This window comes from Rhinopithecus roxellana, chromosome 10 (genome assembly GCF_007565055.1).
Source record: "Rhinopithecus roxellana isolate Shanxi Qingling chromosome 10, ASM756505v1, whole genome shotgun sequence".
Lineage (NCBI taxonomy): Eukaryota > Metazoa > Chordata > Mammalia > Primates > Cercopithecidae > Rhinopithecus > Rhinopithecus roxellana.
In genome coordinates this window covers 118,748,685-118,764,986 of record NC_044558.1, presented here as the reverse complement: position 1 = coordinate 118,764,986, position 16,302 = coordinate 118,748,685, and the positions used below count along the sequence as shown (strand labels likewise).

Genomic DNA, 16,302 nt, shown 5'->3' with positions numbered 1-16,302 from the left:
TTTCATTAAATTACTTTCAAGGAGAATTTCTTTGTCAAGCACATTGTATGACAGAAAAGTATTTGTTATTCTTGCTAGTAATTTCTTGATCTCGACTGGGCGCAGTGGCTCATGCCTGTAATCCCAGCACCTTGGGAGGCCAAGGCAGACAGTTCTTGTCAGGGAAGGAGTTGGAGACCAGCCTGGCCAAGATGGTGAAACCCCATTTCTACTAAAAATACAAAAATTGGCCAGGTATGGTGGCACGTGCCTGTAGTCCCAGCTACTCGGGAGGCTGAGGCATGAGAACCCCTTGAACCCAGAAGGTTGAGATGACAGTGAGCTGAGATCATACCATTGCACTCCAGCCTGGACAACAGAGTGAAACTGTCTCATAAATAAATAAATATGTAAATAAATAAATAAATAAAACAAAAGCTAACTTGCCGATAATAGGTCTTACATAAGTAAGGACAAAGTATCATAAACAAATAATTTTTTAAAAGTGTCATAAACAAAATAATATTCTAACTGAAGCAACTGGATACCATAATGAAAAGAAATTGAACCAATGCAAATTTATAGCATAAGGATAGGAACTAATTTTAGAAGTCCGACTTTGGATAGATTTTCACCTTTTGTACAGTTACCACTTGAAAATTTTCCTTATGTATACTAAAAGAGATACACTAATTATTTTCTTGTTATTTCTCTTTGCATTGTCTTGTTTTATACAAATATTTTTTTGTATATTTTTCTAAAAGTTGTTATTTCACAGGGTTTCATCTGCCCCTTATGTATGAAAAGATGTATAACTGCTATTGATTTATCGGAGCATTACCAGAAAGTGCACGATGAAAATGAAACAAGAGGACAGGAACTTCTTTATGACTCAAGTGTTACTGTGGGTCCTGTATATTTTGTTTTAGCAGCTTGGTTTTGGGTTGCTCAAAATAGCTCATTTTTCCTTACCTTGGTGTTGCTTAACTTTTTATGCTACAAGGGAATATGGATTGCTTTAATTATGCATGCTTAAAGGAAGTTTCAATAAGGAAAAGAGGCTCTTGGGAAGTCTGCGTGGTTTCTCTTACTGTTTGCAGCTGTCTTTTTGTGAATTTGTAAATAAATACAGAAATTTAAGTTAATATTTTGTATCAGTTTTGCCCTGAAATCAAAATATTAAGTGAATATTATTCCAACATTGGTAAGTTATATTTTTATTATTTTGTTAATGTTTCATTAATGGATGTACTAAAATGCTTTAGTATAAAATACTTTGCTCTTACATAGAAAGAGGACTTTGAGGCTGGGCACTGTGGCTCATGCCTGTAATCTCAGCACTTTGGGAGGCTGAGGTGGGCAGAACACTTGAGGTCAGGAGTTCGAGACCAGCCTGACCATTGAGGTCAGGAGTTCGAGACCAGCCTGGCCAACATGGTGAAACCCTGTCTCTACTAAAAATACAAAAACTAACTGGGGTGGTGGCACGTGCCTGTAAATCTAGCTACAGGGAAGCCTGACGCACAAGAATCACTTGAACCTGGGAGGCAGGGGTTGTAATGAGCTGAGATCATGCCAGTGCACTCCAGCCTGGGCAACAGAGTGAGACTCTTTCCCATTCCCGCCCACCGCCCCCACCTCCCCCAGCCAGAAAAAGGAAAGAAGGCTTTGCGTATGAACAGTTATTGTCCCTGCTGGGGAAAATATACAGCATTAGAACTTGAATCTCAGACTGTCTCAATTTTCATTTTAATTCCCCCAGACTTGAGGAAGGTGACAGAATGACATACTCTCGTAAGTAACAGTGGATCACTCCAAAAATATTTCTCAGTATGTGAGGCTGCACATAACAAAGGCTGAGGAGGGGAGCAAGTTAGGGGAAGCGCTGCCCATTTTCAAGCTGAAAAGAATTTCTCAGATGATCCTGATAATAGGTTTTCTTTGAAAATCACTATGGTATTCCAAAAAAAAAGGAAACATAGCTTTTAAAAAGTGTTTTATAAATCTTATAAAATAATGCAAACTTTTGCACCAGAAAGACCAAAAATTACTTTTTTTCTATGAGGTAATTATGTATATAAGAAAGCACTCTCACCAACATTTAGTTATTTGACACATTAATGGAGTACCTTTTATGTGGCAGATATTTTGGCAGGTGAGGGAGATAATGGATGAATAGGTGCAATCTCTACCCCAGGGAGTTTCTGTGATAGGTATTATTTGTAAAAAGTGCAGTGGCTAATTCAGCATGAGAGGAACTCAGGAAAAACTTTGTAGGAGGACAGTTAAATGAGAGATTTTAACTGTGGTGGAGAAATGGGTGCATGTAGGATGATACTAATTAAACCGGCTGAAGCAGTGCAAGCAAAGATGGAGGCATAAAGGATTCTTGAAAGTCTGCTTAGCATTTTATCACATGTTATCCTTCTGGACTTTGTGGGTCAACTTTTCTTCTTGATGGGCTAGCCAAAATCAAAATTAGTAATCTCACCTACTCTGCATTTAAGGTAAGGGCTTTCCTGTGTTTTTTTTGAGGCAGAGTCTCACTTTGTCACCCAGGCTGGAGTGCAGTGGTGCAATTTTGGCTCACTGCAACCTCCTCCCGGTTTCAAGAAGTTCTCCTGCTTCAGCCTCCCAAGTAGCTGGGACTACAAGCGTGCACCACCACGCCCGGCTAATTTTTTGTATTTTTTTTTTTTTTTTTTTTTTTTTAGTGGAGATGGGGTTTCACCATGTTGGCCAGGGTAGTCTAGAACTCCTGGCCTCAAGTGATCTGCCTGCCTTGGCCTCCCAAACTACTGGGATTATGGGCTTGAACAACTGCACCTGGCCAGGGCTTTTCTTTTAACTAAAAGGATACTTGGTACAACAGGAGTACCTTAAGTATCTAGTTAAGGTAAGTTCTTAGCTGCAGTGGATATGAGAAAGGATTACAGATAACCAAACTCTAAGTATATTGAATATATTGTTTTTAATCTTAAGTGAATTGTGTTTTTTAGAAGTTGGTGACAAATTTGAAATGATTAAGGGAAATAAATGTAGCTGACTAGCTTTAGTGTGTTATTGTTAGCTAACAGTCCTTCTCTGGAATTTATCTATCTAGCAACCTCGATCCCCTTGGAGATTATTTAGAAAAAAATAGAGGAGTCTCATATATCAAATTGGTTTTCAAAGTCCATGAACTAAAGCTCATGCAGTCTGTTCATGGAACATCCCTGAGGCACTCATTCTAAACTTATTATACTTTTATTTTAAATGAATAGTGGGTTTTAATAAACTTTAAATAAATCTACCCATCCCATTTATTGCAGGTTAGCATTCCCAGAGGTAGCATGCTAAGAATTTTTAGAAATGACTGTTGAAATACAAAGCAGGCGAACTATAAAATGTGGGTATAAGAATTAAAGAACCTTGCCAGAATTAATAGGGTAGAAGACATCTATTCAGTGATAAATATTTATGTCTTGGAGGCATTAGGCAGAGGTTTAATGTCATCTGTTTGAGAAGGTGAGGAATTATACGTATTTTAGAAAGATTTATTTTTATTAGAAATGTCCCCAAATTTAAGTTTTATTTAAACAAGGAAATCTTAATCACATGGAAAATTCACTTATGTGGAATATTTCTATAATAAAATGTGTATTACTGATTTCTAAAGTTTCTCATTAGGAATGAATCATTTATTTCTGGGGTATTAATCTGGTAATTTTTGGAAGTTGTCAGAAGGTATGGCATACCTCAGTGTGATCATTAGCTTTCTGGAACTCTTAGGTATCTGGAGCCCAAACCTGAAAGTGGAGACAGTAGTCAAAAAGCCACAGTTACAAAGATTAAATCATGTAATAAGGATGTAGCTTCTCTGAGGAACACTTTTTCATTTGCTTTCTGGTTATTAGCAGAAGTTGAGACACAAAAGAGAAATGACAGGCTAAACATTATACAGGTACATGTACTGTTGCACTAAAAGCATATCTACTAGTGTTGTACAACAGTGGGTAGGAGATCTAAGAATGCCAACAGATGGTTTCGAAGAAAATGAGAATAACAGCAGCTAGACTAACATCCTGACTGGGAGCATTCATTCATTTAGAAGACAGTGTTGAGTACCATATCTCTGGAGCCTAATGGCGTCATTGTATTCTGATGTCCAGAAGCACATCCTCAATACTACTATTTGCTCATTTCAGGAGTTTCATAGGAGATTATTGCATTTATCACCTGTCGTCCCCTGCCCTTTGTTCTGGCTCTGTGATCAGAACACACGTAGAAGCCTTCTGTTTCCTAAATGTAACATGGCTATTCATAGTGTTTCCTGCACCTTTGTTTATGCTCCTCCGTTTGCTTAGAATGGTTTTTTCTCTGCCAGGTAAACTCCTATTTATTCTTTAGTACCGAATTCCAGTGACACACACTCTCTCTCTCTCTCTCTCTCTCTCACACACACACACACACACACACACACACACACATGTATACACACACACACACAATGCAGCTGCAATGAGGATGCAGTGAGGATGGAGATGAGACACATATATAATGTGTATAGGTATTTTTGTAAATGAGTCTCACTCTGTTGCCCAGGCTGGAGTGCAGTGGTTCAATCTCAGATCACTGCAACTTCTCCTTCCTCAAGTCTGGGGGAATTAAAACGAAATTTGAGACAGTCTGAGATTCAAGTTCTAATGCTGTATATTTTCCCCAGTAGGGACAATAACTGTTCATACGCAAAGCCTTCTTTCCTTTTTTTGGCTGGGGGGGGGGGCGGGGGCGGTGGGCGGGAATGGGAAAGAGTCTCACAAGAATTCTGAGGCACAAGAATCGCTTGAACCTGGGAGGCAGGGGTTGTAATGAGCTGAGATCATGCCAGTGCACTCCAGCCTGGGCAACAGGTAGAGTTGGATACTTCTCCTGCGTTCCCATAATTCTTTATCTATAATTGTATTATATAGCATTGTATGGTAATTGTCTACATATCAGTATCCCCAGAAAACAGTGATCTTTGATTCTGCCACATAATGTGCATAAATACTAAATGAGGATATACATTTTTTTTTGCATCAGCACTCAAGCAACAGGTTTTTTATTTATTTATTTTTAGTTTTTACATGCTCAGAGTACTTATTGCTTAGCTCATTTTCTCCCTTGGAAGATTTTATAATCTGTAAGCTATTACAGATCTTCTGTTTTTTTGGCCAATTTTGCACTGCCAGGTTCTTTCATATTTCAGTGAATAAATATACAATATAGAAAAATATAGTATGTTTAAAGTACCACCTGTGGCCATTATGGAAATATGGATGAAAAAAATCCAATATGCTATGTATTATAGTGAGTAAAGGAACTTGACAAGCTAATGAGGGTGTTCCTGGAGGGAAAAAGCAGTATACGCAAAGGCACAGAAGTTTGAAGTATGATGGCGTGCTCAGGGAAATGCAGGTATTTAGTATTGAAATACGGTGAGGGAGTTAGGGGAATGGTTATGCAGAACCTTGTATGCCATATTGATGATAAAGGTTGGTGAAGGATATTGAAGAATCTATTTTATAAAGATTCCTCTGGCAGCTCTGTGGAAGATTAATTAGGGAGAAGGAAGACTAGATATAGGAGCACTGTTTCTAATGTTATTGCAGTAGTCTGGACAAGAGATACTGAGTGTCTGGACATGAGTAGCTGCAATGAGGATGGAGATGAGAAGATGGAAAGGAGAAATGTTTATGCTTAATGTTTTATTAGAAATGAATCAGAGGGAGAGTAGTGAGTAGTTTAGCCAAATTTTTAGGTTTCTAGTTCAGGTGAAAGGTGGGTGTTGGTGAGAAAAGGAGGTTTGGGAAGTGAGTCTTGCATTTGTTGTATTAGAGATGCCTGTGGGATGCAGGTAGAGATACATGTTGTTAAAGATTCATAAGAATTCTGAAGTGAGTTCTTGGCTAGCTAGATGGATTTGGGAGTCATCAACATGTCAGTGATAGCTAAAACCATTGCATTGTTATATACCTGGGAGAATGTTGAGTCAGAACACGAGGAGATCAATGAGAGAGCCTTGGGGAACAATGATCTTTAAAGGGAATTGTATTTTGTTTTTCATAGAAGCAAGAGACGATGACCATTCTTATATGTAAAAGCTGTACATTCTCATAAAATAAAACTTACTTTCCATAGAACCTTCAAAGTTATAATGTATTTACTTGTTTCTTACAGTGCAGGAGCACCACTGCCACACACATTCCACTTTATTTTTGTATCTGTAATGGAGGGGAATTTTAGAATTGTGGTGTACTTGATGGAAGCAAAACAAGTTTATTTCTTGCTACCTTTAATTAGCAGAATTGTATGTGTAATAATTTTATCATGTTTTTGCTAATTGCTATTTTTTTAATCTGTGATTTAATGAGTGACTACAAATATTCTTTTTTTTTTTCTTTGAGAAGGAGTCTTGCTTTGTCACCCAGGCTGGAGTGCAGTGGCATGAACTTGGCTTACTGCAACCTCCTCCTCCCAAGTTCAAGCGATTCTCCTGCCTCAGCCTCCTGAGTAACTGGGACTACAGGTGCGTGCCATCACGCCCGGCTAATTTTTTGTATTTTTAGTAGAGATGGGGTTTCACCGTGTTAGCCAGGATGGTCTCGATCCTCTGACCTTGTGATCCACCTCGTGATTTTTAGTAGAAACGGGGTTTCGCCGTGTTAGCCAGGATGGTCTCGATCCTCTGACTTCGGCCTCCCAAAGTGCTGCAATTACAGGCGTGAGCCACTGCACCTGGCCCACAAATATTCTTTAACATATGAAATTTTCATGCACAATAGATTGCATGAGGATATTCTTGTGTATTAGGGTGAAAAATGGGCTGATAGTGTTTTCAGAATTAATATCCAGTAATATTTTTTAAAAGTCAAGACTTTGGAGTAAGACCTCCTCAGAACCCTTGTTTGTGTGTGCATGTGTGTGTATGTGCATGTATGTGTATGTATGTGTGTAAAGTGTGGGGAACTACTTTATTATCTATAAAAACTTTGGAATGCAAATAATTTAAAGACTAATTCAAAATTGAGAGTTTTCTATTTATATTGGGTTGATGATGCTGAAGTATTACGTTATATATATGTGTATACACACACACACACACACACACACACACAAATTTTTTGAGACAGAGTTTTACTCTTTTTGCCCAGGCTGGAGCGCAGTGGCACAATCTTGGCTCACCGCAACCTCCGCCTCCCAGGTTCAAGCGATTGTAGTGCTTCAGCCTCCTGAGTAGCTGGGATTACAGGTGCTTGCCACCAAACCCAGCTAAGTTTTGTATTTTTAGTAGACATGGGGTTTCGCCCTGTTGGCCAGGCTGGTCTCGAACTCCTGACCTCAAATGATCTGCCTGCCTTGGCCTCCCAAAGTGTTGGGATTGCAGGCAAGAGCCACTGCACCTAGTGGTATTATGTCATATTTGAATATTACCAAAAATTCGATGGATACAGAAGTTGAGTAAGTAATTTTTTAGAGTACCAACACACAGTTGGAACGAAAGCTGTGATTTGTTTGATTTGCCAGTTTACTTTGTAATCAGGTACCCCTACAATATAAACTTCAGTGCCATCTTGTTAGTCATTAATTCAGTTTCATGCATTAAGGTATTTTTTCATATGTATATATTTTGCCTTCTCAGTTTGAAGGCCAAGAATATATTTTGCCATTTGTATCTTGTAGAGAACTCTGATAACACTTGAAAATTATAGCCAATACATATTTTTGAATAAAGTCACTAAAAAGTTAGATAAAAGGGCTTCTTTTAAGGTAGTCATTTATAAGGTGAGTCAATGAGTTTAAGAGATAGAATAGCATATTAGTACATGGGATTTGTCTAGCAGACTTGTGCATCTTTTGGTTTAGTTAGGTTAATGATTCTAGGAAAGTAATGTAATTTTCTGAGGTTTAATTTCCTCTTCTATAAAATGGAAATAATAATACTAACAAATTATTGAGAAATTTAAACAAGGTTGAATAGGGAAAGCACATAGTATGGAATTTAAAAATAATCATTATTGTTATACATTCCATCCTGTATCTAACAGCTATCTGTACTAGTGCTTCTCAAATATTTTTGATAGCAACCACTTAAGAAACACACTTTTCTGTCATCACTCAAAACAAAAGTTAATAAAACATCCTTACTACATATGATGAACTCTAATATATTTTGTTGTAGAGAATTATTATTTTAAAGTTGTGGCCAGGGCCGGGCGGTGGCTTACTCTTTTAATCCCAGTGCTTTGGGAGGCCGAGGCGGGAAGATCATGAGGTCAGGAGATCCAGACCATCCTGGCTAACACGGTGAAACCCCGTCACTACTAAAAATACAAAAAATTAACTGGACGTGGTGTCATGCTCCTGTGGTCCCAGCTACTCAGGAGGCTGAGGCAAGAGAATTACTTGAACCCGGGAGGTGGAAGTTGCAGTAAACCAAGATTGTGCCATTGCATTCCAGTCTGGGTAACAGAGTGAGACTCCGTCTCCAAAAAAAAAAATTGTGGCTGGGCATGGTGGCTCATGCCTGTAATCCCAACACTTTGGGAGGCTGAGGCAGGTGGACCACCTGAGGTCAAGAGTTCTAGACCAGCCCGGCCAACATGGTGAAACCCTGTCTCTACTAAAAATGCACAAAAAATTAGCCAGGCGTGGTGGCAGGCGCCTGTAATCCCAGCTACTTGGGAGACTGAGACAGGGAGAATCGCTTGAACCCGGGAGGGGGAGGTTGCAGTGAGCCAAGATCCCACCATTGCACTCCAGCCTGGGCAACAGAGTGAGACTCATTCTCAAAAAAAAAAAAAAGTTGCAACCCAGTAAGTTGATTTCGTGATTCATTAATGAATTGCAATCTAAAATTTGTAAAACATGGATCTTTATCAGCATCTGTAACATAGTACTCTAGTTGATAGTTTTAACCATATAATAATTCTGGGATTAGTTATATAGTTGTATTTGTTTTTTATATTTTGTGGGGCTACACACTAATTTTAGGCCTTTACTGTGTTAGCTGTAGATTAGCAAGGAAATTTACTGACTAGAATACTGGTCTATCATTGTAGATATCTGAACTCTGTGGTGATTATGAATTACTTTTTTTCCCCTCAGTGATTCATCATCTTTTTTTTTTTTGTTAGCCTTCCTGTGAAGTAGATTGGAACAGATATTATTTTACTAATATGGATATCTAGAGAATGGAAGGATATGATGGCAGATCTTCTCAACTAATCTATATTAGAACTAACTTTTCAGATTAGACTTGGATACTCCAGCTATTAATTTATCTAACCTAAAGATGGTTGCAAGGGCTTTCTTTGTGTTTTGTAAACTTCAACTGGAATAGACAGTGAAGTATCTTTGTATGATACAAGAATTTGGGATTGATATCATAAGATACAATTTACCTAATGGCACCATTGGTATGATTAAGATATTTGATGATATTTAATAATATGCAAATTGTTGTTTCATAATATTAAATACTATTTTGAAACTTTTTTCTACCCCTTTCTATAGGGTTTCATATGTCCTCAGTGCATGAAATCTCTTGGATCTGCTGATGAACTTTTCAAACATTATGAAGCTGTTCATGATGCTGGTAATGACTCAGGTCATGGAGGAGAGTCTAATCTTGCTTTGAAGCGGTACAGTATGATAATTTTGAAGTATAATGTTATGGAATATGCATGTGATATCATTGTTTAATCATGATTAATTAGTTTATGAAAATAGTAACCTTTTTGTATTATTTAATTTAAATCTGTCATCATTTAGCATATCCTTCCTCCATTATTGTTAAAAACTATTCAATCCTTGACCAGTAACTATCTATGCCAGCAACTACAATACGGTACATAGGGTATGTTTTTAATGAAGATTGTGAGTTAGCGAAAGAAGGTTAAATTATAGTTAGCATATTGTGTGTAATATAAGATACTATTTGCTTACATGACTTTATAGTAAGTTGTTAAAATAATGAATTTAGCCAACAATTAAAATTTAATTTTTAATTAAAAATTTTAAAAATTCCATTTATAATCACCAGTATAGCAATAAGCACACGTACACATTGTATTTTTTGATAAGTTGTCTTCGTCATTTTAAGAAGTAAAAGTAAACTAAAATATAACTACTTAGAACAGCATTCAACAATATAACTTTGCATTTCTTCCGCTGTTGGAGAGAACTCTTGTCTTTTGTCCCCACTGAGGGCATAAAAGCTTCACTTCATTGTACTTGTAAAAAATTATTTTTATGCTCTCCTAAAAAAAAAAAACTTACTGGTTGATTAATCTGCTGTAACACAAAGAATACTATGTAAAGGAAAATTTGATGACCACATAAACTTTGTGGTTGATAAATAATGTAGAACTATAAAACATGGCCATTTTAAATTAAAATATGTGGGAAAAACTGTATTAAAATATGTTGGAAAAAACTGTATTAAAATATGTGAGAAAACCAGTGCTTTTGGGAAGAGTGGATCTTCCTTTTTAATATGACTGTTAATGCTCTCGGGTATTTTTATGTGTGAATTAATAATTTCGGCCACTATTCTTTTGTCATTTGTTAGGAAATAGATTAAAAATATGTGGTTATATTAAATTATAAATGTTTTTATGTTTAATATCAATTTAATAGAGTTGTGTTTCAACTATGAATTAGACCATGTCCAATATATGAACTTTTAACATAAAGGCATCCACGGTCTACCCTTGTTCTTCTTAACTTTTCATTTAGCGTTTTAGTTAATCGAAGCCTGACTTCTGCCCTACCATTCTCTGGCAGTAGCTCTGAAGGCCAACAGTAACCTGGATTATTTTCAGTTCTTATTTTGCTTGACCTCTGTTTTGATTATCTTTACTGTCTGACAGTCTACCCAAAGAGCCTAGTGTTTAAAACTATAACAGTTTATTAATTTTCATGATTCTTTGAATTGACTGCATAGTTCTTCTTTAAGTTTACCTCTTTAAGTGAGGTAAACTGGGGTTGTAGGAAGACCAGAAGTTTCAAAATGGCCTCACATTCATGGCTGGAATTCCATGTTGGATGCCAGCTGGGAGCTCATCTGGGGCTTTATGCCAGAGGCTTCAGTTGTCTTTCATATGGGCCTCTTTATATAGCTGCTTGGACTTCCTCACAAACTGATAGTTCGTTCCAAGATAGTGTGTTCCAAGAGGAAAGAAGCAGAAGCTGCCAATCTTCTTTAGGCTTGATTCAAAAGTGTCAGAGCATCACTTCTGCCATTCTATTGGATAAAGTAGTCATAGTGCCAGGTCAGATTCATGAGGCCTGAAGATAAACTTTGTCTTTTAGTGGGTTAGTGGATTTTGTGTGTAGGAAAGGAAGAACTTGATTGTCATCTCTGTAGACTATCTACAACAACCACTGCAAAATTTGGCTTTGCCGTCTCTCCTTCCTTCTAGTCTTCTGAGATGACATACCATTGTGATAATTTTTTCTTGATCTGTTTTGTATGCTGCCCTTTCTCTCTATGGTCTACCTGGGGTAATATCTACATCCATAACTTCCTCCTAAACCACATCTCCAACCTAGAATTATCTCCCAACCTGCCTATTAGTTACCTTCCCTCAGATGTTCCCGAGGCACCTCATCATTGACATTTTGAAAATAGAGTTTATTCTGTTTTCTTCTAAACCCACTACTCTTGTCTACTCTTCTGGAGAATGGCAGCATTATCTTTCTACCCAGTTAGTAAAGCCAGGAAAGTAGGTGTGCTCATTTTTACACATCTGCTCCTCCTTCCCCTATCTGATATATCATAAAGTTTAGTTAATTCTGTTTCCTTAATAACATATATTCTTTTACATTTTTTACTGTTGTAGTTCATTTTAGGCTTTAAATCTCACTCAGAAATGTTTTTTCATATTTATAATTGACTCGCTGTCTTTAGTCTTGTACTCCTCCAATTAATTTCTCCATATTGCTGCCAGAATAATCCTTTTTTTTTTTTTTTTTTTTTTTTAGAGATAGGATCTTGCTCTGTTTTCCAGGCTGGTGCAGTCATAGCTTACTGTTCAAGTGATCCTCCTGCCTCAGCCTCCCAAATGACTGGGACTACAGGCATGGACCAACATGCCTGGTTAATTTTTACTTTTTTTTTTTTTTTTTTTTTGAGACAGGGTCTTGCCATGTTGCCCAGGAACCTCAAGAAGTTCTCAAGGACTTCTCCCACCTCAACATGCCAAAGTGTTAGGATTGCAGGCCTGAGTCACTGCGCCCAGCCAGAATAATATTCTTAAAATGCAAATTTGATTGATGTTGCTTTAAGTAATAATTTTTGCTGGCTTCTCATTGCTTACAGAATAGTTACTGCATGCGTTTCCATTTTTATCTTATTGTATCTCCTCTTCCCATTTTCCTACGCCTCAGTTTCTGACAATTGCATTCTACTCCTCTGTAACACTTTGGATGATATGTGATTATGAGCAGGATATGTCTTTTAGATCGAAAGTCCACATGACTCAGGTGGGTCATGAAACCTTTTTGTTTTAAAGCCCTCTGTTCATCAGTTTATATGCAGATTTCATCAACATCAAATATTTGAAGCTTGATGCATTAGTGAGCTTTTTTAGACTAGATCTTTAAATGTATGTATGTAGATGTACATAGTACAAAATTCAAATTGTTCAAAAAAGTTTATGGTGAAAATTGAGCCCTTGCCACCCCCTTTTCCCTAGCCTCTTTTTTTCGTCAATTTCTTATGTATTCTTTCAGAGATATTCTATGCTTATATATTCATATGCTTATATCTACATATAAATAAATATATAAATATCTGTAATTATATAAAAGTTAGCAATTCTACGTTGTTCTGTACCTTTTGTTTCTCTCTGTATCTTATGGATTCTTTCATATCAATTTGGATAGACCTATCCTATCTTTTTAATGATAGCATGGAATTTTCTCATTCTTTGATTGATGACTATTTAGGTTATTTGTTGTGTTTTGCATACTTATGACATCATGTAAGTTCCTTTGGAGATATCCTTTGTACCTGTTTGAGTGTATCTGTAAGATGAATTTGAATCCAGCAGGGAAAGATATGTTCCTGACATCCAGAATAATAATTCTTTATAATGGTGTTTCCTCATGAAATCTCTCTCCCGCAGAAAGGCCTAGAATGGTCAGTTCACCATTCTTTGTCAGTTTGACCCTTAGGTGAGGGGAACAGAGTGTGAGAAGCTTCTCAGACGGGAAAGAGCATGCCAGACCCAAAGGAACAGAAATAAGCAGGGTTGTCTGTGTGTGTGTGTGTGTGTGTGTGTGTGTGTGTGTGTATGTGTGTATTTCCCCCCTTTTTACAGAGCTTTTTCTTCTTTTTTTGTTTTTTTTAAGGTAGAACCTAGCATTTTATTTAGATCTTCATTAAACTGTTGGAATTGAGAACCAGACGTGTGTAATAAACCTCCAAAAATAGATCCTGAAAGGCACTTTCTGCTTTGGGCAAGCAGTCATGGAATAAGCATGTAAACAAGCTGACTTCTCTATCACACCAACCAAGTCAGCTTTCTCCATGGCCAGCTGCACCAGCTCTGCCCTCCCTTTGTTAACACTCAGCCAGACCCCCGGTAGGTCTAACCCAAGGTTTTTCTGTAGGACACCTTGGCCTACCTAGGAATGCTGGAAATATGTTGTTAAAGGGATCATGGTAATCATGGTATTGAGAGAAAAAAAGAATTTTGAAAGCTGCCATCTGAGGTGATGCCTTCTGTGTACTTACGCCATACCCCAGAATACAATAAATAAGCAATTAGAAAATGTTCAAATATGAAGGAATTTCCTCCTCCCTGCCAAAAACACTGCTCTCTGAAGGAAGCTGACTTCTCTGTAGCTACACCAGCTGTTCAGAAAACTCATTAGACCTGGTTTTGAAAATAAAACAAAATTAAAACCCTGGGAGGAGTTATCGTGCAGTGTGGAGTACTCAGACTTTCTTATAAAGGAAAAAAAGTTACCTGGTACCAAAGTGTGCAACCTACAGACCCTCAGGGACTGCCCTGTGACTTCACTGTATGGTACCATAAAGGTACCAAGTGCCTGTTTTTCTAGAGCTAGGAGTTGGTGAGGTTTGGCTAGTGCTGAAACCATGCATAGGATTGGTTTAGTAAATTAAAACCTTACTATGTACGTCCTCCAAAATACAGCTGAAAGTGGAGAGATTTTGATTTGGTACTGTTAAAGAGGTGGCAATTAAGAGCATAAGCACCAGGGACATGGTTTAATGGTAACTGCCTTTTTTTGATGTCAGGCTAGAGCTCCATCTGGGAACTTGCATTACATGCAAGATTGATCAAATAGAGAACACTCCCTGACAAAGAGCTCATAATTAGAAATGGATCAAGTTCCAGGGAGGATAAGGGGAAGACTTCACATTCATAATAGAGCTCAAGACATTACAAATTCATGCTGACAGAACTGTGGCATTGCCAGACAGAGGCTATAAGTGGAACTACATGTACTTTATGTGCACATTACAAGGACATTTTCACCATTTGGTGGGAAAGTCAATGCAATTAGGACTTTGGAGCATTGGGTCATAGGGCACAAATGTTCAATTTTAAAGCATTATTTACTACAGTGTTGTTTCTAGGCAGTTACATGGATCACCTGTGCTCACTAAATTCATTACAATGGTAAACAAAACACCTAGGGACAGAATAGCAAGCCCAACAAAACACCTAAGATTATTTACTACAGTGTTGTTTCTAGGCAGTTACGTGGATCACCTATGCTCATGAAATTCATTATCGATGAACAAAACACCTAGGGACAGAATAGCGAGCCCAACTTACCCACAAATGCTAAAATTCATGTCATTGACTAGTGACTACAACTGATCAGGCACTGAAACAGGACAGGAAAATTTAGAAAGGAGGGCCCTTTCCCTCAGAGCTCGAAGCTTTCTCTGTTGCCTACGCCAACAAGTATGGGTGAAAAAGGCTAACACTTTCAATATTTAAGCTTTTTGGGCACTTCCCATGGGAAGCTATCCCTACCAAAGTGACCATAGGCTGCAGTCCTCTGGCTTCTTCAGATCCAGATCCCTGACAATAACCCTAGAGTGGAGATTGAAATTCTTCTTTACAATCTCTAGTAGCTCTCTCTCACTCTTCTGAGAGGTACCATAATGGAAAACGGAGATAGATAATGGATGAGAAACTCCAGTAGAGCAAGAGACCTGAACAAGAATCCTTCTGCACAGACCTCCTGTTACAAGGGATTTTGCCACTGAATGAGCAGGATAAGCAACGGAACGGTTGACCTTAGTATAAAATCCTTTCATGAAAAGACACCTCCTCCGTGAACACCGCAACCTCCATAAGTGTCCACAATGGTTTTCCGTCCAGTCGTACAAACCAGTGTCACCCAGAGCCCCACCAATAACAAGTCTGCCACTTGGCTGTAGGTGGTAGATTATATCCTCATCAAGGTATTTTGCAGGCACAATGGCTTTGATGACTTTCTCCTTTAGGGCATCTCTCATCTCATCAAGACAAACCTCTTCATCATGCGAAACAGTTATAACAATTGTGTGGACTCTGATGGGAAGCATAGCACCTCAATCCTGCATGTACTGCACAGTAACTTGAGTTTTAGAATCAGGGCATAACCAAGGCAAAGTGCCATTATGGCATAGTTCTGCCAGTTCGGCTTTAAGCTTGTATGCCAAGACAATGGTTCAAGGCATACATACACTCCTCAGTTTTCATTAGTGGCATAGCCAAACATCAAGCCCTGGTGTCCAGCACCAGTGTCTTCTTCATTTCTGTCAAGATGAACACTTTGAGAAATATCTGGTGACTGTTCCTTCAAGGCTGCCAGCACATTACAAGTCTTGTAGTCAAACCCTTTGGAAGAATCATCATATCCAATGTGTTTAATGGTTTCACGAACCAGTTTCTGGTAGTCAGCAGCAGCTCTGGATGTAATTTCCCCAGCAAGAAGGATCATTCCAGTTTTAGCAACAGTTTCACAAGCTACTTTGGCATCAGGATTTTGTTGAAGGTGGGCATCAAGGACAGCATCACTGATCTGGTCACAGATCTTATCTGGGTGGCCTTCCCCCACTGACTCTAAGGTGAAGAGGAACATGCCCTTCTCAATGAATGCCTAGTGGAAGCTGCTGAGCTCCTGTTCATGTTGGTGTTGGTGGCGGTGAGTGGAAGTGGCATTGAAAAGGAGCAGCAGCAAGACGGCGGCTGCGAAATGTGCAAGCTGCGGATGGCATTCTACTCAGATCGTAGAATCAGGGTGTAACCAAGGGTGGTGTGGAGTGAA

General features: G+C 38.2%; 1 protein-coding gene across 3 annotated transcripts in view; it reads left to right on the top strand.

Moving 5' to 3' along the window:
- EEA1 (early endosome antigen 1) overlaps positions 1-16,302 on the top strand; it is a 164,162-nt gene that overhangs the window by 54,828 nt on the left and 93,032 nt on the right. For all 3 annotated transcript variants that reach the window (XM_030938815.1, XM_030938814.1, XM_030938813.1), the window contains exon 3: positions 9,517-9,644. In XM_030938815.1, the coding sequence (XP_030794675.1) occupies positions 9,517-9,644 (128 nt within the window). The remainder of the gene's footprint in view (positions 1-9,516; positions 9,645-16,302) is intronic.